We start from the raw sequence: 24175 nt of genomic DNA, 5'->3' as shown, positions 1-24175 counted from the left end.
GCACACACCCACACCCACACACCACTGCCAGTGCTGAACTTTTTCTCTTAGTTTCTTCTTCCATGTCTCACCGACACACACGTGTCGATTCAAGCGGAGCCAAGCCGTGTCAGTTCTGTTCAGCTCACCAGCTCCATCCATCAGATAATTTATTGGCCTGTCACAGCTGCTACAATTCTAAAAAACCACCACCCTTTTTTCTGCTAGGGTTTTTTTTTTTTTTTTGTCAAGTCTGTTGAGCAGCCGAGCTGGGGGGGGAGAGGAACCAACAGTGTAAATCAGGCTTATTACTGAAATCTCTTCCTATACATCATTCCTTTTGCCTCCCTGATAGACAGCTCTTCCACAGAGGAAGACTACAAGGCTGCCTGCTTGCTGCTGGTCTTCGTAGCCGTGTCTCTGCCGCTGCTGGCCACGGACCCTTCCTCAGTCTACACCACCGAGATAGACGGTAAGAAGCAAGGTGCAGGCTTACAGCTCCCTCCCCAAACCTCCTGTATTGATCCACTCACTCATGGAAAATCTTCAAGGCAGAGATGCCTGCCACGTATTAGTCACAGTGACTGCAGGCGGTGATAGCTTCCTGCTCAGCACCTCCTTTTGCTCAGTGATTTGCGATATAATGCTATCATTGTCTGTATCTGTATGGAGGCCGGCATTTCATCCCAAAGAGGAACTCAGGATGAGGCTATGCAAGATAAAAGGGCAGGGCAGGAAGTAGGTGTGTCCCTCATCCTAATGCAGGAGTAGCCCACCAGTGAACTTCAGACAGCTTTGGGCCACAGCTCCAATCAGCCAGCAGGGCTGCATTTTGCACCACTTTACGTTTCTGGACCATCTTTAAAGATAGCGCCACACACTACAGTTTACAGCAGCCCAGACTGATGTTTCAAAAGCATAGGTACCAGGAACATTTAATAGGAGCCACACAGGAAAGTGGGAGAGGTGGAGACCTGAATGTAACAGGGAGAAAAGAGATCTGGTTTGCATCAGTCCATTCTGTTGTGTGTCCACCTTCAAGGCGGTGCTTAACTGAGAGGGGCAAGGCTCGCACTTACCTCCATAGACAAGTGCCAGTCTCCAGGTCCATTTAGCTGCTCAAAAAGTTTGGAATTGGTGTAAGTTTCTCCCCCCCCCCCGTGTGTGCGCATAGGCTTCATCAACAACATCCACTGCCTAGCCAAAGCCATCATCCAAGTATCGGCTGCCCTCTTTACAATCTACAACAAGAACATTGAGACTCATCTCAAGGAATTCCTGATGGTAAGTGAAGCTCTTGTTTTTCTCTGGGCGATAACATGCATTGAACACCACCATGTAGAGCTTTGGGGGCCCAGCATAGCTGGGGTTATCTATCCACAGACAAACCCTTCAACCTTGATCAGTATAATACTGTTTGTAATTATGAGACGTGCTGTATAAACAAAGACAAAAGTAGTAAGCCTGGAGAGAAGCTTGTGTAGCATAACAGTTAAAAGAATGGACTATGTTAGAAGCTTCTGATTTGAGTCTCAGCTTAATTGCAGACTCCTTTGCAGTACCATCTTATAACATGTCTACACAGAAGTAAGGCCCATTGTGCTCAATGGCACACACTCCCAGGGAAGTGGATATGAGATTGCAGTCTTAAACAAGCCTCAGCATTCTCATCTGCAGTATTAAAGGGGCAATACTGGCATGCGGGTGGTGCTGTGGGTTAAACCACAGAGCCTAGGACTTGCCGATCAGAAGGTCAGCGGTTCGAATCCCTGCAACGGGGTGAGCTCCAGTTGCTCGGTCCCTGCTCCTGCCAACCTAGCAGTTCGAAAGCACATCAAAGTGCAAGTAGATAAATAGGTACCACTCTGGCAGGAAGGTAAACGGCGTTTCCGTGCGCTGCTCTGGTTCGACAGAAGCGGCTTAGTCATGCTGGTCACATGACCCGGAAGCTGTGCTCCCTCGGCCAATAAAGCGAGATGAGTGCCGCAACCCCAGAGTCGGTCACGACTGGACCTAATGGTCAGGGGTCCCTTTACCTCTACCTTTATTCATACTGGACTACCTCACAGCGCTGTTGTAAGGATTAATATGGTAATACAGGTGAAATGCTTTGAACACTGAACATCTGAATGTGTTATCTCATTGCCTGTTTGTTGTTATTCACAAAAGCTGCCGTCTTCCTCTCCAGCGGCATGCTCCTGTGCAGGCTGGAACTCTGTGTCATGTGAACTAAACTTAAAAATCAGATGCAAGGATTTCTTCATACTGTAAGATCTGTCTCTTTTTTATCAGGCTTTGAAAAGCACTCACCCTGGGACTGCATGATAAAAATGTTGCTTGCCTGGTTTTTGAGAGTCCTGATAAGGGGAGCATTTGCAACAGATGCCTTCTGCTGTTCTGAACAAATGCTCAGGAATGTGCCATTCAGCTAAATATGCTGCATTTGTGGTACAGGTGGTATACTAGATGATCCCCCCACCTGTCTTTTTCAATGCCCTAATAATAAGACAAAAATATTTCCTTGCTTTTGCTGTTCAGCCTACTGAAAATTGAAATTTTGCTTGCTAGTGAGGAGTTGTTGATTACTGAGAAGCAGTTTCTTTTTAATTTCATTTTCATTTGCTGAAAAAACACTGAGACTATGTGGACTTATACATGGTGGGCAGATCTGAAGTCTCCTGGTTGATTTTAATTATACAGTATTCTTCCAGTGTGGTCACCATGGAAATGTTACATATGGGTCAGATTGTGGTGTGTGTGTCTGAAAATCCATTGCCACTCACCTGTCACATCTGCTGGGGTCTTGACAGACCATTCTTCGCTTCCCCTTTGGCCTGCTGGAAACCCCACTTGGGCATTGCCACAGCCAGACACAAAGCTTGTTGCCTTCTCAAGCCTCTTGCCTCCTATTGGCCAGAAACAGAGAATGCCCATAATCTGGGCTGCCACTTGGTGCAAAAGGAAAAAGGGAAAAAGCAGTCTGCGAATTCACAGGTGTGACCAAATTATCTACTTAGGATTTTTCCAGAGTTGGCAGACAACACATACATTGCTCCCAGGAGCACTGAGACACCAGATTGAATATGATTGCAATTTACTGCTGGCTCCTCCATGGACTTTAACTGCCTGTGTGCTCAATTGGGGATGGATCCCAAGGCCTTGCAGATGCCAACAGATAGCTTTCTTCCTGCTAACATTTAAGGCTGCTCGTGTATCACGCAACTGTATTATCCCATGGCTGGCAGTATGAGAAGAGTCAATCCCGCTGGCTGTGGGTGATGGATAGAGGGACTGCTAACCATGATCACTTTCTTATTTCTGGCCTGTAGGAGTTGGTATGATTTATTTGTTGATTAGCTGCAATGGCAGTTTATGTTTCCAGCACCATCACACCAGGTGAAACGTTTCCTTTCAGCTCATTTCAGCAGAAATCCCATAGTAGGCAGTCTGGTGCATTGGAAGTTAGTGGACTGGCAGCTGGATAATGTCACCTCCCCCAGCAAGCAGAAATTCAACAAGGATAGCTTTTCCCATGGCCTGGAGGTGAAAAGATGGAGAAGCATTTCACTGTTTGAATTTCTGCCTGTTGTGTAGGAGATCTATCAGAACAGGAATGGCAAAAAAATACCTGGAAGATATGTTCTTTTTGCAACTAGCTCTGGCATATAGAATTAGATGTGCTCCTGCTGAGATTGTGAACCAATTAAAGATACCCTAGCTTTTAACTTGAGCTGATTAAATTTACATATTGCACAAAAGAAAGGTGCTTTTATGAAGATTCTGAAGAAAAACGACAGTTTCTGTTTGGCATGTAATACAGTGGGGTTTTTTTAAGGGTTCTTTGTTTTAAAGAAAGAAAAGCCATTTTCATTATTTTAATCACATCTGGTGGGATGGGGAGGCATATGCACCTTGACCCTCTTTGGTTGCTGCATTTGACTGCTGTTTGTTTTAAATCTGTTTTTTTAAATCAGCCCTGTATTTAACAACTCATCTGGTAGTCATAGGTGATCCAGAATTGCATGCAGGCAAGAGAGAGGGCTGGCAGAAGACAGGTCCACTACATTTCAGCTCTGCCAGACTGTTTGGTTTCCATCTTAGCTGTGGAGGAAGAAAAGTCTCTCCCACCACCACAAGCATGGAAAGCCCAATGTGCTATCAGAGGCAGAACGGAGTGATCCATTCCTCTTTTTTTATATATATATAAATATTTATTAGAGGTTCCAATTTAATACAGACATAAATACCACAAAAAAGAAACAAATAATACACACAAAAAAGAAAAATACAAAAATATCAAAAAGGAAAAAAACAAATATAATTCCCATCACTTATTTCCATTACCTTATGTCTCGGACCTCCTCTCACCTCCCCCTTTTGTATTCCAAATCAAATCTTATTTCCGCAAATTCTTATTATAACTTAATATGAATTATCTTAGCTTATTACTCAACCTTTACATTACAGCTGGTAACCACTTAATTTCAATCCAACATCATTCTAACATTCATTAATTTTACAATATTTCTGTAAATAGTCTTTAAATTTCCTCCAGTCCTCTTCCGCCGACTCTTTTCCCTGGTCTCGGATTCTGCCGGTCATTTCTGCCAATCCCATGTAGTCGATCATCTTCATCTGCCATTCTTCCAGCGTGGGTAAATCTTGTGTCTTCCAATATTTTGCGATGAGAATTCTTGCTGCTGTTGTCGCATACATAAAGAAAGTTCTATCCTCCTTTGACACCAATTGGCCGACCATGCCCAGGAGGAAGGCCTCTAGTTTTTTCAAGAAGGTATACTTGAATACCTTTTTCATTTCATTATAAATCATTTCCCAGAAAGCCTTAATCTTTGGGCATGTCCACCAAAGGTGAAAGAATGTACCTTCAGTCTCCTCACATTTCCAACACTTGTTATCGGGCAAATGATATATTTTTGCAAGCTTAACTGGGGTCATGTACCACCTATAAATCATTTTCATAATATTCTCTTTTAAGGCATTACATGCCGTAAACTTTAAACCGGTGGTCCATAACTGTTCCCAGTCAGCAAACATAATATTATGTCCAACGTCTTGTGCCCATTTAATCATAGCTGACTTCACCGTTTCGTCCTGAGTATTCCATTTCAGCAGCAAGTTATACATCTTTGACAAGTTCTTTGTTCTAGGTTCTAACAATTCTGTTTCTAATTTCGATTTTTTCACCTGGAATCCAATTTTTTTATCCAGTTTATAAGCTTCCATTATCTGATAGTAACGAAGCCAATCTCGTACTTTACTTTTTAGTTTCTCAAAACTCTGCAATTTCAATTTGTCTCCCTCTTGTTCCAAAATCTCACAATATTTTGGCCATTTGGACTCCATATTAAGTCTTTTAAATGCTTTAGCTTCCATTGGTGACAGCCACCTTGGAGTTTTATTTTCCAATAGATCTTTATATCTTATCCAAACGTTAAACAATGCTTTCCTGACAATATGATTTTTAAATGCTTTATGTACCTTAACCTTGTCGTACCATTCCTCACCCACCAACCCCCTTGGCTAGGAGTAAGCACCCACTCTTTTTACTTGCTCAGAAGGCTAGCGGCCTGTGTTTTCATGCTGGCTGTAGAGGAGGGAGGGGCCTTTGCAAAGCTAAGCATGCTACTAGCAGCTGCCCCCCATCAAGTAAAACAATAGAAATACTTAACTAATTGACCAGTTGCGTGGGTTCTGCCCCCCCCCGAAAAGTCCTGCTCCCACCCTAACAAAAGTTCTGGCTGTGCCCATGCTCTCTCCCAAGTTGCTTTACCACACGTGGAATTAATTTTTTTCCTAGTGGGGAGAAAAACAGATTGAGGAAGGCAATTTTGAGCAGAAAAAAATGGCTCCAGGGGTTAAGCATCTAATCTCAATACCTTTGGTCTTCCTCTTTTTTGAATGCAGCCTCCCCCACTGCTTTTCATTAAAATAATTTTTTTTAAAGTGGTTGCCTGCAACTGTGCTAGCTTATGTTAGAGAACACAAACATTTATTCCTTTGGACCCTATATTTCTTTGTTTAAGCAAGGGTTGTTGGAAGGGCACAAAGCCTGGAGACTTCCCCAATTTCACCAGTATGCTTCTTCAACCTACAAGTAAAGCTCTGATTAATTGTACCCGTTAAATTTATTATGTATTATTTATGTATTATATGTATTATATGCCACTCTTCCTCCCAAAGGAGCCCAGGGCAGCAAACATCGGTGATAAAACAGTAAAAAAAAAAAAAAATCTTTAAAGTGATTGCAGTGCAGATGCAACCTGGAAAGATTTTCCATCTCTGGCTGCTGTTGACCACAGGCGGTTTGACTTGGCTTTTATTGTCTTTTTCCTGTCTTCCTAGCTGGCCTCTGTTAGCCTCTTACAGCTGGGACAAGAAGCTGACCGGCTGAAAACCAAGAACAGGGAATCCATTTCACTCCTCATGCACTTGGTCAGTATCCTATAGGGGAAGGAGTTTGAACAGGAGGGGGGCTTCCTCTGAACACTAGCAGAGGAAGGCAGGTGCGGGGGGTGCGGTGCGCACTGGGTGTCAGCCGTGAGGGTGGGTGACATCGCCGCATTACCCCCCCCCACTCGCTGTGCAGGTGGCGGGCCGCTAGGGACGATGCAGCCATGGGTGGCTAGCGGCGCCCCGCCCCGTGCGGGCAGCAGGCGGCTAGGGAAGCTCACCGCGCGGGCGACTACCCTGCTCCCACACCGCTCCGCCCCTGCCTCTGAATTGCACTCATATGAGAAAAAAGAGGGCCTCCTATGAGAATACTCATATATAATTTTTCAGTTCCAGCTCCTTTAGAGTTCAAAGTAAGGCAGGTGTGTGTCCAGCAACAGAAGCTTCAAAGAGCACAGACTTGTTGGACAAGCAAGCAAAGCCTGATGATGATCTAGAAACTATTATAAGGATCAGGGAGCATCAGCTAGCCCACTCTGTCCTATTTTCCCTCTCCCTCCTTCCTTTTCCCTTCTGAATTGTGTCCCTTACATTGTGAGCCAATGGGTACTAACAGCCTTGGTTTTTAATTTCTGCACAACACTTAAAGCTCTTTAGAAATGGCCCCAGAGTTCCCTCCTTTGGCTGGAGGTGGGTAGGAGCAAACCGCCCAAATGCCCGCCTGGCAATCCTTGGGTCCTGGACTGAAGGGCCTTCAGCAGCTTCAAACCCTTGCATCTTTCCATATAGGAATCAACATGCAAATCTTTTTTGGTGTGTGTGTGTTCTTGCTCATTCTGCTTCATAGTCCCGCCCTGACAACACCTCAGTCCTCTCCTTCTCTACCTTTAAAATGGAATTAATTATCAGTGAATGTTGCAAAAAACAATAATAGCTTTATTTTTAAACACTTCATGCTTAAAAAATGCTTTATAGACATTGGTGCCTGTGCTTTTTTTCTGGTGGTACACAACAGTACACAGTACAGCACCCTTTTCTAGGAAGAAAGTCTCTCTCCATATATATATTTCTCTCTCTGTGTGTGTGTGTGTGTGTGTGTGTGTGTGTGTGTTTGTCTCTTTGCCAGCTGTCAGCTTGGCTACTGGGCCTTCAGCTGCCGCTGCCTCTTCTGTCCAGGTTTGCTGCCTGCCCTCGCATCCTTCCATCTTGCTGCTCACCTCCCTCCCTCCCCCCCCCCCGTCTGTCTGTCTGGCTGTCTCCCTTCCTCTCCGCACCCCCCCCCCGGATCTGCTGCTCACTTGTGTCTTAAGGTGTTGGCCAATGTGGGATTGATGTTTCAATATTGGAAGGGCTTTGATTTACAGTAGCTGCAGGTCAGGCTCCAGGATCTGCTTCCGGGGGGGGGGGGTCCTGTCCATACCCCCCACCCTTGTCCCCCACTTGCCCTCTCCTTCCGTCTCCTTTATTTTCCTGCTTTCCCCTGAGGTGTGTGTCTGTGTGTCCCCTTTCCCCTCACACCCTTCGCCTTAAAAAACAACTGCCACCCTGCTTTAAAAATAAAATAATAATGGTCTGGCAGAAACATCGGCTTCTCCACCTCTCCCTTGCTCCTGGCTCCCCTGCTTTTTCTGCCCCCCTCAGGCTGGCTGGCTCTTCAGTAGCAAAGCGACAGCCAAGGGCTGCCGAGGCTGAGCTCTCTTTTTACCTTGCATCTCACTGTGCTTTGCTGCTTTGAGGGGTGGAAGATAAGTATTTTCTTGATTGAAGCTTATTTTATCAGTCTGCAGGAAGTCGTCTGGATGCATAAATGGGGCCCCAGAAGCAGGAAAGTCAGATTGTCCTCTAGGCTCCCTTCTCCAGCCTGTGCGGAGGAGCTGCTTCGCAAAGAGGCAGCAGATCAGCGCTGGCCATGCTTCCAAGGCTGGCTAGGAACAGAGCTGTTTTGATAAAAGGACAAAATTAAACTGCGTTATAAGTAGGGTTTTAAAACATATTAAATGACACATAAATGAGGAGGATGACACACACAAGATTTTAACATGCACAAGCAGAAATCATGATACCTACTCTGGATTTAGCCTCAATGTTTGAAATATGCTTCTTTCTCTCATTATGGAGCCCCATGATTTCCCCCTCTCTTGCTTATGTGCATGTGCAAAGTGTCTTCTGAGCCAGCCTTGCCTCCATAATGCTCACAACACATCCTATTATAACCATCTAGTGGGAACATTAAGCCTCCTTGGTGCAAACTTTCTGCTCCTTTTTCTTCTATATTTCCTTCTCTTTTGCACAACGCTCCAAACTACATTTTAAAGAAATAGATAGACAAGCCTGCTGCTCAGGAGGGGCGATGGAAAGGTGAAGGCCCTGGTTATATAGCGGAGACTACGGAGAAGGACTATGCTGTAGGTAACCTATCTGGCATGCTCAGGTGCAGGTGAGGCAATGTATGCCTGGTAATATTCTCTTGGACACTGGAAGCCAGACTCCTCCAAGCAGAGGGGGCAAGCTGAGGCTACAGCTGGATGAGGACCGTGGTGGAGGTGAAGGAGCAGATCCAATATATGCCTTGCTAGTTTGCCCACTGCCATGGCTCAAGCAAGGGAGCCAAGCCATGTGGCATGGGTGGGGTGCAGTTTTGAAAGTGGCTGATAGATGTAGGACCCTCAAGATTTTGCGGAGAACAGGTGGGCCCGTTCATTTTGCGAAGGCCAGTGGTGTTGGCTTTTTGTTGCAAACTGGCAGCACAGATGTAGTCCTTTGAAGGGGAGCCTCCAGTGAGGAGAGAGCCTAGTGGTTTCAGGCCAGGTGAAGAGATCCAATCTGTAGAAGCAAGAGGACACACTGGTACCTGAAGCAGCGCAGGTGATGCATCTCCATTAGGAGCTCCTGTGGCAGCAGGAGATGGTTATTGATTCTTCTACTGATGGTAGGAGACGTCTCAGCTAGGGAGTGCCTGGATTCCCCGGAGGGATTGATATTCGCCAGGCGAACTGCTTTTGCGGCAAAGCAATTTAAATGCAAATGTTTCAATCTGGAGCTTGCGAACAAGCTGGCCAGCATGGCGTTCACTCTCTGTCCCAATTGGAGGGCTGGGATGGCTGCTCCTCTGACACTGGCTTAGGCAGAACCTTGCGGCTCTTGGCTGATAGCTGGGATGTGTTGGAAATGCAGGTCAGTGGTGTCCCAGCTTCTGACCTGTTCAAAGTGGGGGAAGTGATTCCACAGAGCACAGACCTGCCTGGCCTTTTTGTGAAAAGCTCCAGGGAAAACAGATTCCCCAACCTCCCATCACAGGCAGATAGCTATTGCAATATGTATCTGCCTGCCATGGAAGGTTTGGGCATCTGTTTTCCCTGGAGCTTTTCACAAAAAGGCCAGACAGGCCTCGATCAGGATGCCTTGAGGTGTGGAGTTAGATGATCTGACCTGCATGAGCACTTCTAGTTATCTGATACCTTCATTGCTTTATTCCCACATGCAAAGGGCTCTCTACATGCCCTGATTTTCTGTTCTCTACCTATCACAAGGAGTTGAGAGGTTGCAACTTACCACTCCAGATTCTCAAAGCAGCCAGACTGAGGTTTGACATTGTGTCCAAACTAAGAGACCTTTTTTTGTAATATCAGTGAGAGGTGGGAATGTAAACATTGTGTTATTTATTTGGAATTCAGAACCTGAACATCCTGGGCTAAAGGCAGATCATATTATGGTGGTTTCCCTTCTCTCCAGAGTTGAAGGCAGGTTTGAAAGAGGACTTTCTGCTTGTGGTGTATATACACTCTTACCTCTTTTTCCTCTGATAAACCAGTAGTGTAATCTGTACAAGGAGAGAAGAAAGTGCGTCAGAAGAAACGTGTGTGCACATCATGGGACGTGATCACGTCTCTCCCCACCCACTTTGCCTCTCTCAGAAACCTGCCTCCTTGGTGTCAAGCTGCAGTATGTCAGCTGGCCAGCCCCCAGCCAAGGCTCCGGGGTTTTTCCATTGGAACTGTGGAATTGGCATAGAAACAGATATCATAACACAGCAAGACTGCAGAGTTTACCATAGTTTTTAGGACTGTTGAAAGTGGTTTGACACAGGTTTCATTTCTCTTTTGCTACATTTTTTGCCCTGCTGTGTCAACTCTGAGGTGAAACAGGTTTTGATACCATGTTTTTAAAAACTGCCAAAACCTGTTCAGCAGACGTGAAAGCAGGAAGAGTGTGCATATCACAAGCCCTCCTTTAAACTGCCTTCTGCTCTCTGGGATGGGGTGGTATCATTGGTGTCATTAGGCAACATCCAAAATATATTTGGGGGTACAGAATCTGGATATTTTCTGCACCCAGTATGCATCATGCCATGGCCCTTGAGCGAGCTGGCAGTACGAGGTAACCACGTACACATTTTCCCTGCCTCTTTTTCAGCTTGTGGAGGAGTCGTCCTTCTTGACCACTGATATGCTGGAGACCTGCTTCCCTTACGTGCTGCTGCGCAATGCGTACCGAGAGATCTCCAGGAGCTCAGCCTTGAGCCGGCTTCCTACACATTGACAACCTTTTCCCTTCTCAGAAGGTCACAAGCTGCAGCTGCCCAACACCACATAAATGCAGAACTACCTTAGAAAAGATAAACCAGGTAGCAGAGGATAGTTAGAATTGGTGCTTCTCTTACGTGCCTTAAGTTACAACCTAATGGCAAGAGTGTCGAACTTCTAGATGTTTCTGCAAAAGAGCTGCTGGTGAGCTTGCTTTGGCTTAGATAATTGCTTGTTCACAAAGCTGAGCAGTGGGCAGCAACATGCTAATTTTGTATGCCACTTCCATGACAGTTGCCAGCCCCTGTCAGGCTGCTTATTAGCGCCAGAGATGCCACAGGCTCTGCCATTTGCGGCTTTCATGGTTTTATTAAAAATATGCCACATTTCATTTGCCAGTGTTGAGATCCCATTTAACCCAGGACTGCCCATGCCATCACTTTTGGCTTAGTAGTTGCCCCTGCAACAAAGCCTAAGTAAAGAGATCTGCTCACATTCTTCCCATCTTCCTCTTGCTTCTGTCTTCCTCCTGTCAAAATTTAGATTGTAAGCTCCTTAGCAGCAGAAAAGCAACTTTAAAACATAAATTAAAGCTTAGATTCTGCAAAGTGTCACAAACTTCAGTAGCTCTATGTCAATAAACAATAACAACAACAACTCCTCAAAAATGTCTGAGACATACACATGCCAGAAATTTAAGCTGGCTTTCCAGTCACGCCTTCCTTATGAAAAATCCTGGGAATTGCAACTTTGTGCCAGCTGGAAAATACTCTTCTTCTGCTTGCTGTGCCCTTGCTTTTCAGGGGGACTGTTCAGTGGCAATGAGGTGAGATGGAGCCAAATAAACAGCCCCACCAGGGGAAGTATGGCTGACAGGTAAGGCCTGCGTTTTTGTGAGTAGCAGGGCTCACTCAGGTGCCGTGCTGAGCCCTGCAGGGTGAGGCAAAAAGTGGGTCCAGTCTCCTTATCGTCAGGCCAGGTGGCAGCGGTGTGAGAGAGTTGTATAACTTAGAATCCTCGAGCCTTTGAGTTGGAAGGGTCCTTGCTCATCAAGTCCAGCCTGATTCTTTTGGGCAACAATAAACTAATGGTCCTTGTCTAAACCCTTTTGTATCTTTTTTCCCCCTGAAATACCTTTATCATATATGACTTTATTTTTTGCTTTGGACATTTTCAAATACGAAAATGCATTTAAAGTCACTTGGTTTTAAGAAATAATAAATACTTTTAATGGAACCAATTTATCTCACTTGCTCTGTTTTCTCGGTGCTTCATTGTGCTTTACATGTAAACAGTTTATGACAAATCCCTTTTTAATGTTTTATTTGCACATTTAACAAGAAAAAGGGGGAAGCTAACAAAGGGGGGAAGTGAAGGGTGGGATTCGACTGAGCTTGTGTGCACAGAATGAGGTTGGCTTGTGCAATGGGACTCGCGCTCACCTTGAGAACACACAGGTGCTGATATTGTTAACAGCTTTTTTAAGACAAAGAAACAAGTACTTTTTTACAGAATGCATGATGAACTATGCAACTCATTTTGCCAGCTATTTGTAACAACTACTAGCATATAATTTTTAAAACTTAGTATGTATGACTTACACAATGGCTGGGTTAGCTCAGTTGGTAGAGAATGAGACTCTTATTCTCAGAGTTGTGGGTTTGAACCCCACGTTTGGCAAAGGATTCCTGCATTGCAGGGGGTTGGACTAGATGACCCTCATGGTCCCTTCCAACTCTGCAGTTTTATGATTCTACATCCTCAGTGTTCGAATGTCACATGTGTCTGACGACCAGATGCTGAGTTAGGTGTGTACATCCCCATTGTGTCTTTCTTGTGAACCTGCCTCCAGCATCAGCCTGGCCTTTGGGGGAAGAGGAGGCCCAAGCAGACTGTTGGTCCAACTCCAGATGTGCTTATGTTCAGACTGCTTCTTCTGAGTCCTGAATCCCCAGAAGAGCAGTTGGAGCATGATATTACTGCAAGTATGAACTAGAGCAGGAGCCCTTGACTGAAGAAGCAAAGAGGACATTTCTCAATTCTTTCGGTCCATCTTAAGGAGTCCAGATCTGCCCTGGGTGGCTTCGCTTCCTTCCACAGGCATAGCAACCATATTGTTGTGCTTCAGAGGGGACAGACAAGCTGTAAAACGTGAGTTGTAAACCTGTCTATTCCTGAGCTGACTCATTCCTGAGAAACTGCAAGCAGCCAAGCAGAGACAGACCTGGCACACGCAAAAGTGTCAGCAAGACCCTTCTTCGTGCAGAGTTGACTGGAGTCGGAGGGGGGGGGGGTTCATCAGGAATCATCAGATGTAGAGGTGTGTGTCCACAGGAGTGCACCATCCTCAGGATCCATGTCCAGCCTGGTGACTGCTCCTCTCTGCATACTACATAGAACTAAGGGCTTAATGCTGCAATCCTTTGCCCTCTTTTCTAGCCCCTTTGGCCAGACCTTCCACTTTGAGCAGGCAGATGCAGGATTGTACCACAATCTCTTCAAAAAGAGGGTAGTTCCCCAGGGGCAAAACTACTTGCCCATCAATAAGGTTTGCAGCAACACAATAAATAGCATCGTCTCCTAGGAGCAAATTAATGAGATGATATACCTGCCACAATTTGTGAGCTACAGTAGCAGGACGAGGGGTGGGAGAAGGGACGGACGCAAGCAAAGTGCCTCTGATGATGAACATTACACGCAGAGCCTTTTCTTGTACGTATTCATTTCCAGGCACTCAAGCAGAGCTTCCTATATTCTTTTGAAAGATGGCAAGCGGCACTTCCTGGCTGCCAGATACACCAAGATACCTTTATATTAGAAATGTTTTAGAAAGGAAATTGACAGTGAAGTCTCTGCTTGCACTTGGACTTCCATGTTGCTTTTCACTTTGCTTCGATGCGGCCTGGTTTTGTTAAGAATCCTGCCCCCTGGACAGAAAATAAAGGAATGGAACACAGTGAGAATAGAACATTGCACCTGCTTGTCGAGAGGGGAGTGCTGGTGGTTTTCTGGGAATGGGGCTGAATCCAGGCAATGAGCCTCTAGGCAGGGGGGCATTCACTCTTGCTAGTGCCCTGCAGGGGTAAAGCACTCTGGGGTCACTTTAACTGCCATGGCTTCCCTTAAGGCTTCCTGAGAACCATAGTTTCTTAACGGTGTTGGGAACCATAGCTTGGGCAGGTGGGTCACCTGATGAGGGTGCTGAAAGTTAACAAACTACAGTTCCCAGGATTCTTTGGAGGAAGCTTAAAGTGCCTTGAATGCATGGTGTGAATGTGGTCTGTATTAGCTCACGGCCCTTGGTACATGTTAGGCTAGGATGTGACTGAGCTACTAGATTATTTTACAAGACAGGCTTTTTAATGGACTAAACTGGCAGCTGCCTCAGGTGTTGAAAAACTAGGTTAGGCTGGTACAAATTAAGCAAATGGCAAACTGGCAACCCCAGGGCCTGTGCAAATGAGCCGTTTCTTTCAAGGATTGGGTGCTTTGGATTCAGCTTGCATGAGAACCATGACCTCTGAACTCTTAAGTGCTTTCTTTCCTCAGTTGCAGGGATATGGACAGGCATTACTCAGGCAGCATGCAGGTTGTTTAGTCGATTAGTCGTGTCTGACTCTTTGTGACCCCATGGACCAGAGCACGCCAGGCCTCCTGGAGTTTCATCAAATTCATGTTGGTCACTTCTGTAACACTGTCCAACCATCTCGTCCTCTGTCGTCCCCTTCTCCTTATGCCCTCAATCTCACCCAACATCAGAGGTTTTTTTCAGAGAGTCTTCTCTTCTCATGAGGTGGCCAAAGTATTGGATCCTAAGCTTCAGGATCTGTCCTTCCAGTGAGCACTCAGGGCTGATTTCCTTCAGAATGGATGGGTTTGATCTTCTTGCAGTCCATGGGACTCTCAAGAGTCTCTCCTGGAAACATAATTCAAAAGCATCAGTTCTTTGGTGATCGGCCTTTAAGGTCCAGCTCTCACTTCCATACATCACTACTGGGGAAACCATAACTTTAACTATACAGATCTTTGTTGACAAGGCAGCATGCATACCATACATTTAAACACATTTTCCCTCCTACACTCCAAATCCCAAGAACTGTAGTGCTTAGAATTGCTGCTTTGTGTGAGTGAACTATAGTTCCCAAGATTCTTTGGAAGGTATGTGCTTTAAATGTGTGTTGTGTATGTAGCCTCAGGAAAGGCCTTCTCCACATGCACAGAGCCACTCTGTAAGACAGATGAGAAAATGTTTGGTGGGTTCTCAGACTTTTGTTGACTCTGTAATGCTTTTTGTTGGAGCCAAATACAGCTGGAGCCAAATAAAGCTACAATGAGGAGCACCGTCTCACTCTCCTGTTTCCAACCGGAGGCAAGAGAGATGTGTGAATGGAGAGGCGGCTGTGACAACAGTATGGACAGTCCACTTTATGAGGCCTGGTCAACCACCCACAGTGCCTCTCCTCAAAGGCGACCCTCTTGTCAAAAAAACAGATCAAAACTAGTTACTGTCTCCTTGGCTCTGTTACTGCCTTGATGGTCTCTTCTGTTGCAACAGAAGCCATCCTCTCAACAAACATCACTCTCCCTGTCATATATATATAAGACAAGAGACATTTCCCAACTGAAGCCATGAGCCGGAGCACACCTGATGGGATCGTTGGGGCAGGGACAAGGCCCACGGGAGAAGCATGAAGGAAGGGCGTTCAAGAGGCTTGCATTGAGGGATCCATGGGGTCATCCACTACCTATCCTAACCCTACCCGTGTAACCCTACTACGGAGGGCTTGTCCACACTTCTGCTTGTCCTGGGCCTGGAAAGGCTGGGGCTGAGCAGTTTTCCGCTTGTCCTGTGCTTTCCAGGCACAGGTCTGAATGGCTTTGCCATGCCCCACTACTTTCCCCAGGAAAACCCAATTGCCATTTTTTTCGATCGAGCACAGAAGAGCGGGTTTTCCTGGGTGAAAACTGCAGGGCAAAGTAGGTGTGGATGAACTCTATGCCAGAGAGTGGCTTAGGACTGGTCTTGTTTAGTTTTGGGGATGTTTCAGCCAGTTTCCAAAGAACCATGCGTTTGCCATGTGCCAAATTAAATATTCAAAAGAGACACCTACAAAACCAGAGTGTTTGGCTTGACGATGATCCACAGCCCCCAGCCCGTCATGCTCTGACTGGAAACTGCTGTGATCCAGACACAGGCAACCGATGCCAGGAACGATTGATGGCTTTAATTACTGTGTGTGTTTGTTTATCAGCCACCATCTGAGCTCAGAGGGGGTTGAATTCTGTCTTAGTATACATCCACATATAAATATCAGGGCTGTCTTTCGCATCCCGATTTCCAGAGAAGTGCTTTGTGAGAAACACACTTTTTCAAAACAGGCAGAGACCACAAAGCCCTCTGTGGTTAGTATTGAAATATCTTTGCCTGTTACGGTAAATGTCAGAAATCTGGGGAATGTTAACTTTTACCAATAATATTTAACATTTTAGGAGGCCACTGATACTGTTGGAAAATTCTGACATTTACAATTCAGTCTCAAGGACAACCATCATCTCTAGGCTAATAACTGAAAAGCAGTTTCTAAGCTTTGTGACACACAATGATTTCTGACATTCAAAAACAATGATATTTAAGCTACAGTCCTATCCCCGAGTTCCTGGGAGTAAATCCCATTGAACTCAGTGCAATATTTTTACAAGGCAAAAGTCTGCACAGCAATGAATGTAATTTTTACCTTTAGTCAGTAGGCCAGTTCCTGCGCTCACTTCTCATCCTTATCCAGCCAAGCAAGAGGCATTTCCCGACACAGTCCAGCCAGACGGAAACACTCCAGGAAGGTGTATCTGGGAAGGTTCCAAGGGCCAGAGAAAGAGGTATGGAGGGCCACAATTGGCCCTGCACCTCAGCTTCCCTGTCCCTGCTAATGGCCAACTCTCAAGGGGTACAGCTTGGGGCTGGGGCTGAAGAGGGCCTGTGGTGTGGAGAAGGTTCTGGAAAACTTGGAGGGCCACATAGAGCCTCTGGGCCTGAGGTTCCCAAGCCCTGCTCTAAACCAGTGCATTGCCTCACTCCCTCTTTGTTCCTTGCTCTGCCACAAAGCAGAGAGCATCATGGGTTTGCCCAGCACACACAGTGCAGTCATTGGTAAGCAAAAGGTGTGGCTCCTCCTGGATAGACACGCCTTGAAAAGTTGCCAAATGCCTGCCAAGAAATACGTTCCCCAGTCCTGCAAGGCTGGCTTTAGCTGTGTCCCCAACAACAGCACCTTGAACAATGCCTCATCTTTCCCTAGCTGTGACGAAGACAACAAGAAGACTGAGCAAGCGTTTGCAAAAGGAGAGCCCATGTTGCCTTACAAGGGCTGTAGCAGGGGCAAAACTAGTCATTTTCACCAGGGCCAAAGACCCTGTTTGGTACCCCCATTGCGCATTTGCCTACACACACGCCAGGAGCCTCAATGGTGCCCCTCTGGAGGCTTCACTCGGGACAATAAAACTGGCTAGCCCCCCCCCCCCGCCGGACTCTGGCTTAAGGCACATCAAAGTCCACTGACTTCAACCCATGGATGGAAGGAAAGGGAGGGCAACCAAGAAAAGCCAGCTTTATTGACTGCCATGGCCCCCATTCTGCTCTCCAGGGCATTCCTGGCCTTCGCAAGGAACAGCGCGTTGTTGTCACAAGCGTCGAAACACGTGCCAATGTTTCCTGGCCAAGGACCCTGTAAATCACAGCCCCACAGACAGGTTGCACACAGAGACTGTGACCTTATTTCTCTCCTTGAAAAGTGAATGAGTCATTGTGGATAATGTGTCAGCTGAGCTGTGACAAGGTGGCTTCAGTGCTCCAGCTCCTCTCGTGAGGGATTGCTGCTATGCGACTCTGGAGAACGGCTGTCATCTGTGCCATTTGCCCCAGAACAGTCCACTCCTTGTGTCCTGGTCAAGAGTGGGGAACGTCTTTCTGCACATGTCCCCCTTGGCAACTTCTGGAGGGGGAGGGGGTCAGAGGCAAAAGTGGGTGGGGCAGCAGGTGTGACTTTATACCACAGGCTACGCTCCAGCCATGCAAAAGGCAGAGGCATACATTGGAACATAGGAAGCTGCCTTATGCTGAATCAGATCTCTTGGTCCATCTATCGAAGCAGATCTACAGTGACTGGCAGTGACCCTCCAGGCTTTCAGACAGGTAGTTTTCTGGAGGTGTGTGTGTGTGTGTGTGTGCGTGATGTGTGTGCCCGGGTGAAATGAAGCCTAGTTTCCTCCTTGGAAGAAAGCGGTCAAGCTGGTGTAGAGTCAAGGGCTCTCCTGCTCCACCGTCTCCCAGGACCAGAAGAGGATTGAGTGGGCAGGTGTAGCCTCTGCCTACTCTGGTGCAGCTCAGGTGCAGGAGATACAAAAGCTGAGCTCGGGGGTGGGCCCTCTCTGCTGTGGCAACTGCCTCATCAGGTGTGCACCTAGGAGTAGCTGAGTGATGTAGGGATGATAGACTTGTTTTTTCCTAACACTGCCTGTAAGTGCTCCTTTGACAATAAAGTGTTAATTCCTCTTGCTGGACATTCCTTCCCTGGCAGCGCCATGAGAAAAGGTAAGTGTGGCTAAGCTCTTAGATATGCCCTGTGTCCTCCAGTGCCATCCAATGTACAGTGGTGCCCCGCAAGACGAAGGCCTCGCAAGACGAAAAACCCGCTAGACAAAAGGGTTTTCCGTTTTGGAGGCGCTTCGCAAAACGAATTTCCCTATGGGCTTGCTTCGCAAGAAGAAAGCCCATAGGGAAATCTCCGGGGACCTCTTTTAAATGCTAGCGGTGGGGAGCAAAGCCTTCCCCCCCCCTCCGGCCTTCAGAAGAGGTCCAGGAAGGCCGGCGGGGGCCGAAAGGCTTTGCTCCCCACCGCCAGCATTTTAAAAGCAGTCCGGGATAGCAGGAAAGCGCTTCCCGCTATCCCGGATGGCTTTTGAAGGCAGGCGGCGGGGGGGGGGGGAGCAAAGACTTTCGCCCCCCACCGGCCTTCAGAAGAGGTCCTGGACCTCTTCTGAAGGCCGGTGGGGGGCAAAAGTCTTTGTCCCCCCTGCCTGCCTTCCCGGGGGCTTTTAAATCGCCCCGGGACAGCGGATAATTCCTCCACTGTCCCGGGGCGATTTTAAAATGCTGGCGGGCAGCAGCGCTGCCGCCCGCCAGCATTTTAAGATCACCCCAGACAGCGGAGAAGTCCTCCGCTGTCCCGGGGTTTTTAAAATGCTGGTGGGCGGCAGCGAAGGCTTCGCGGGCAGCAGCGCTGCCGCCCGCCAGCATTTTAAAATCGCCCCGGGAGCGGAGAAGTCTCCGCTGTCTGGGGTGATCTTAAAATGCTGGCGGGCGGCAGCGCTGCTGCCCGCCAGCATTTTAAAATCGCCCCGGGAAGTCTCCGCTGTCCCAGGGGCTTTTAAAATGCTGGGGGACGGCAGTGAAGGCTTCGCTGCCGCCCGCCAGCATTTTAAGACCGCCCCGGGACAGCGGAGAAGTCTCCGCTGTCCCGGGAAGGCAGACGGGGGGGGGGAGCAAAGACTTTCGCCCCCCACCGGCCTTCAGAAGAGGTCGGGGGACAGACTGTCCCCGGACCTGGTTTGAAGGCGGTTTCCATAGGAACGCATTAATTGATTTTTAATGCATTCCTATGGGAAACCGTGCTTCGCAAGACGAAAAACTCGCAAGACGAAAAGACTTGCGGAACGAATTAATTTCGTCTTGCGAGGCACCACTGTATCTTAATGCTTCCTAGTGGAAGAACCATTAAGGCTGGGATTCTGCACACCGAATTTACCTGGGATAAGTCCCATTGAATGCAGAGGGACCCTACTTCCAGGTAACCATGCCATGGATCAGGGCAAACAGAAGAGATAAGAGATTCCACCCCTCACTGATATTACCAAAAAAGGTGCCCTTAGTTTGGATGGATCATGTCAAACCTCAGGTCTGGTTGCTTTGAGAATCTGGAATGGTGAGTTGCAGCTTCTCAATTCCTTGCGATAGGTAGGAAACAGAAAACCTTTGCACTTGTGGATAAAGCTCATGCTTATGAAACTGATTCCTCAATGATGGCTGACAGCAGCACATAGACAGGTAAAAGGTAAGGTGTATATTCAGTGACAAGGGCACTGGAGACAAAAAGGAAGACACAACACATGGTGTGAAGCAGACAGGATACAGTGGGATATAAAGTACAGGGGTAACCTGTACTTCACAAAGAGCATAAGCAGGAGACAAGCCCCTGCCCTCCATCAAAATAGAGATGAGACACAGGAGGGAGAAACACGGTCTGATTAAGCTTCTGTAAATTTACAGGAGGGAGCTAACACCCCAGAGGACAGGATCACACTTCAAAACGACCTTGACAGATTAGAGAACTGGGCCAAAACAAACAAGATGAATTTTAACAGGGAGAAATGTAAAGTATTGCACTTGGGCAAAAAAACCGAGAGGCACAAATACAAGATGGGTGACACCTGGCTTGAGAGCAGTACATGTGAAAAGGATCTAGGAGTCTTGGTTGACCACAAACTTGACATGAGCCAACAGTGTGACGCGGCAGCTAAAAAAGCCAATGCAATTCTGGGCTGCATCAATAGGAGTATAGCATCTAGATCAAGGGAAGTAATAGTGCCACTGTATTCTGCTCTGGTCAGACCTCACCTGGAGTACTGTGTCCAGTTCTGGGCACCACAGTTCAAGAAGGACACTGACAAACTGGAACGTGTCCAGAGGAGGGCAACCAAAATGGTCAAAGGCCTGGAAACGATGCCTTATGAGGAACGGCCAAGGGAGCTGGGCATGTTTAGCCTGGAGAAGAGGAGGTTAAGGGGTGATATGATAGCCAGGTTCAAATATATAAAAGGATGTCACATAGAGGAGGGAGAAAGGTTGTTTTCTGCTGCTCCAGAGAAGCGGTCACGGAGCAATGGATCCAAACTACAAGAAAGAAGATTCCACCTAAACATTAGGAAGAACTTCCTGACAGTAAGAGCTGTTCGACAGTGGAATTTGCTGCCAAGGAGTGTGGTGGAGTCTCCTTCTTTGGAGGTCTTTAAGCAGAGGCTTGACAACCATATGCCAGGAGTGCTCTGATGGTGTTTCCTGCTTGGCAGGCGGTTGGACTCCATGGCCCTTGTGGTCTCTTCCAACTCTATGATTCTATGGTTAATAAGGGATGGATGTGAATGGGTGCAGTTACTCTAGGAAGGGTTAACCTCTCGTCAAGGAGCAGACACAGCTACGTTTGTGAAGTTTACTGTATAAAAACAAATAGGGTCCAACTGTGTGCTGTTATGGTCACACCCACACACCCTACATCTAAAGTTCATGGCTTCACCCCAACATGCTACCTCTGCCCATTTCTGAGGCCACCTGCAAATGCTGGGATGAAGAAGTACTACGACTGATTCCTCGCTCGTTGCTTCTTTCTAAGTCCCATACAAACAGGGATTATCTGGGGCATTGTTGGCTGCTGGAGGATGGAGCTCATTCCATCACACACCCTGGCATTTGTGTGCCAATTTACAGAAGCTTAATCAGACACAAAGCAGCCTTGGAAGCAGCTGGTAAGCAGCTGGAAGGTTGGGCTCCTGCATTGTCCTGAGCCAGATGGGATTTTCTGACATGCAAATGGCACTTTTTATGCTACCAGGCTTCCTCAGGAACATGGCCGTGACAGCATCTGTGCCTCCGTTGGCAAAACACAAGCAGCAGAGCAAAAACACCTGGAATGGGATGTGGGTAGAAGTGCTCCAGTATCAACATGATGAATGTGTGCCAACTCAAGCCAAGGGAACTCAGAAGCTGGTGAAAATGCATAGGGCTACTGCTTTGGAACTCTTAATTGGCAAGAATGATTTCAAGCCCCCTTCCTGAAAATTCCTCTCTTGATTTCACAGGGTGGGGCAGAAGAGAGGAAAAGGGCAAATCTCACAAAGGCCAAGGGCAGCGGTGCAAGAAGAGAGGAATGGGGAATTGGCAACAATTTCATCTGCCCCAGCTTTATTTGCAGACATCCATGACTGATAATGCTTGTCTCCACATCATGAAAGGCATCACCTGCAGAGCAAGCTTCCACTGAAGGCAGCAGAGCAAGCCAGCTTGCTTTTTTGTCTTGGTCAGTTGGCAACCTCACATGTTGGCAATATCAGTGCTGAGCCTGTAACTCCACTCCTTGGAACTTACCCATTTTGCATCATCCTTCTGTGGCCACACAGAAAGAGAACCATTAACCCCAATAGAACACACTGTTATTCTTCTTCCATATTTTTTGCATTGCAGAGTCTACCTAGTAGTAAGCTGTACTGCAAGGTTAGGGAACTGCTTTGAGTCTAAGGGCCACATTACCTTCTGGGCAACCTTCTGGGAGTCACCTGTGAGTGGCATGTGAAGCCAGAGGCAAAAGGAGGCACAAGAATGGCAGCATATGTTGCATTTGCACACTAGACTAGTTCCCAGAAATACTCAAATGTGTTTCCCATCCACATCTTGCCTGTTTGCCCTACACAGGGGAGGGAGAGGACCTGTTGCTGGACAACATTGCAGGTAATCCCTGGCCCTGGTAGGTGGCCAAACTGGCTGGGGAAGATGGGCGCTGGAGTTCAGCAACATCTGGAGAACTACAGGTTTCACACTCCTGCCCTTGAGAGCATTTGGCTCTTGAGCTAAAATGTTTCCCCATTGGGGCAAATAGCATCACCTGGTATCAGGCAGCTTGCTAAATCCCAACGTTCCTTGGAGATGAGCTGGGTGCTTCTGACACTGAGCCATGGAGCCTTTCACCCGTGGTTGAATCCAAGGGACCTCAGAGACCCTCTTTATTGGGAATGACTGCACAGAGCCAGAAATTGACCCAACTCCCCAAACTGATTCTCCACCAATTGGGATGCCATTTTATTGCATGACAAGGTGGTCTGACAATATAAATTATATATTTCAACAAACAAACAGGAGGCAGGATTAGTTTGTGCAGAAGTGATGAGCATAAATTTCTCATCTTGCAGCATGGCTGTCAAATACTGCATTTGGGGACAAAATCACAGTGATGGGGGGGAGGTGTAGTTTAAAACCCACCAACTAGACCTGACTTTTGGTAGCCCAGCCATCACTGCCAAGGATCCAGCAGGGGGCGCACTCTGTCCCTACATGCAAAGCCCATGGGATGTGCGGCACCCGCCAGGTGTCCTTGCATTAGACAAGCTGTCCTTCTGCACATGCATACCACCTGTCACAATGGCAGGCGTTTGGCAACAGATGTCCTTCCTTTCCTGCTGTCCACCCTCCTTGCTCATGTGTTTAAAAGGAAAAGATGGGCTGTGCTGAAAGATTTACAGCCAGTCATGGTCTACTGATTCATCGCTTCCCTACTGGGTCTTCTGGTGGGCGTTCTGTCCCCATGACAGAAGGAGTGCAGGGCATGAAGAACCATTGCTTTTGGAATGGCAATTTGTTGCGATTTGAAGCACGTTCACACCGTGCATGTGTCTGCAATGGAAGAAAAGCTGACCCTCCCCCACCAAGCCCCTGTATGTGGGCAGAATTTAAGCTGCAGGGGTGTTGGGAAATGTGTCTTGCTCAGAGGAATCTGCAATGGAATGTTGACAGTGGCGTATGAGCGAGGGAAGTGAGAGGCCATTTTGGATGGGAGAGTAGGAAAAACAACCCTGGGAGCAGGAAGAAGTGCTCTTGACAGAACGTAGGGGGCAGAAGTAGAGTTGGGAAGACAGGCAAGGAAGCTGAGAAGGCCAAGGAATAAGAGCTAAGGGACAGGAAACTCATTGGCAGGAAGAGCTAAAGGGTGGAAGACAGAATAAGCAGAGGCCTGAGAAGCAGGGACCTGAGCCAAGTGCAGGCAGAGAAGGAAGAGGGCTGAAGGGGATTGACAAATGAAGGAACCAATGAGAAAGGAGCTCAGGGGATGGGTGGAACCTGATATAAGGCCCAGAGTCCGGAAGTGCTGGGGGTAGCCAAGATGGTGCATTCCAGATGCTTTGGACTCCAACTTCCATCATCCCTGACTGTTGACCATGATGACTGGTGTTGATGGGAGTTGCAGCCCAAACAGCTGGTGGGCACCACATTGACCACTCCTGTGTTCTGTTGGTAAGAAGCAAGAGGTTAAGAAAGGAACCTGTATCAAAAGCAAAGCAAGGTCAATGAGGAGTTGAGGTGAAGGGTTTCTTCAAACTGCAACAGTTTCAGCAGCTTGTCCTACACATTGGTATCATATTCAGTCACCTATTTCATACAGCCAGGA

General features: G+C 47.3%; 1 protein-coding gene across 4 annotated transcripts in view; it reads left to right on the top strand.

Annotated features, from left to right (window-relative positions):
* The window catches only part of NCKAP1L (NCK associated protein 1 like), a 68037-nt gene extending 55888 nt beyond the window's left edge, over window positions 1-12149 (top strand). For all 4 annotated transcript variants that reach the window (XM_083729158.1, XM_083729160.1, XM_083729159.1 and 1 more), the window contains exons 28-31: window positions 335-451; window positions 1154-1263; window positions 6343-6432; window positions 10804-12149. In XM_083729158.1, coding sequence (XP_083585284.1) covers window positions 335-451; window positions 1154-1263; window positions 6343-6432; window positions 10804-10929 — 443 coding nt within the window. In that variant the 3' untranslated portion in view covers window positions 10930-12149. The remainder of the gene's footprint in view (window positions 1-334; window positions 452-1153; window positions 1264-6342; window positions 6433-10803) is intronic.
* The last annotated feature ends 12026 nt before the right edge of the window (window positions 12150-24175 follow it).

The sequence above is a fragment of the Podarcis gaigeae genome (genome assembly GCF_964106915.1).
Source record: "Podarcis gaigeae genome assembly, chromosome: 2".
Lineage (NCBI taxonomy): Eukaryota > Metazoa > Chordata > Lepidosauria > Squamata > Lacertidae > Podarcis > Podarcis gaigeae.
Note: the sequence above shows the minus strand (reverse complement) of the source record. Positions and strands in the feature narration are given on the sequence as shown.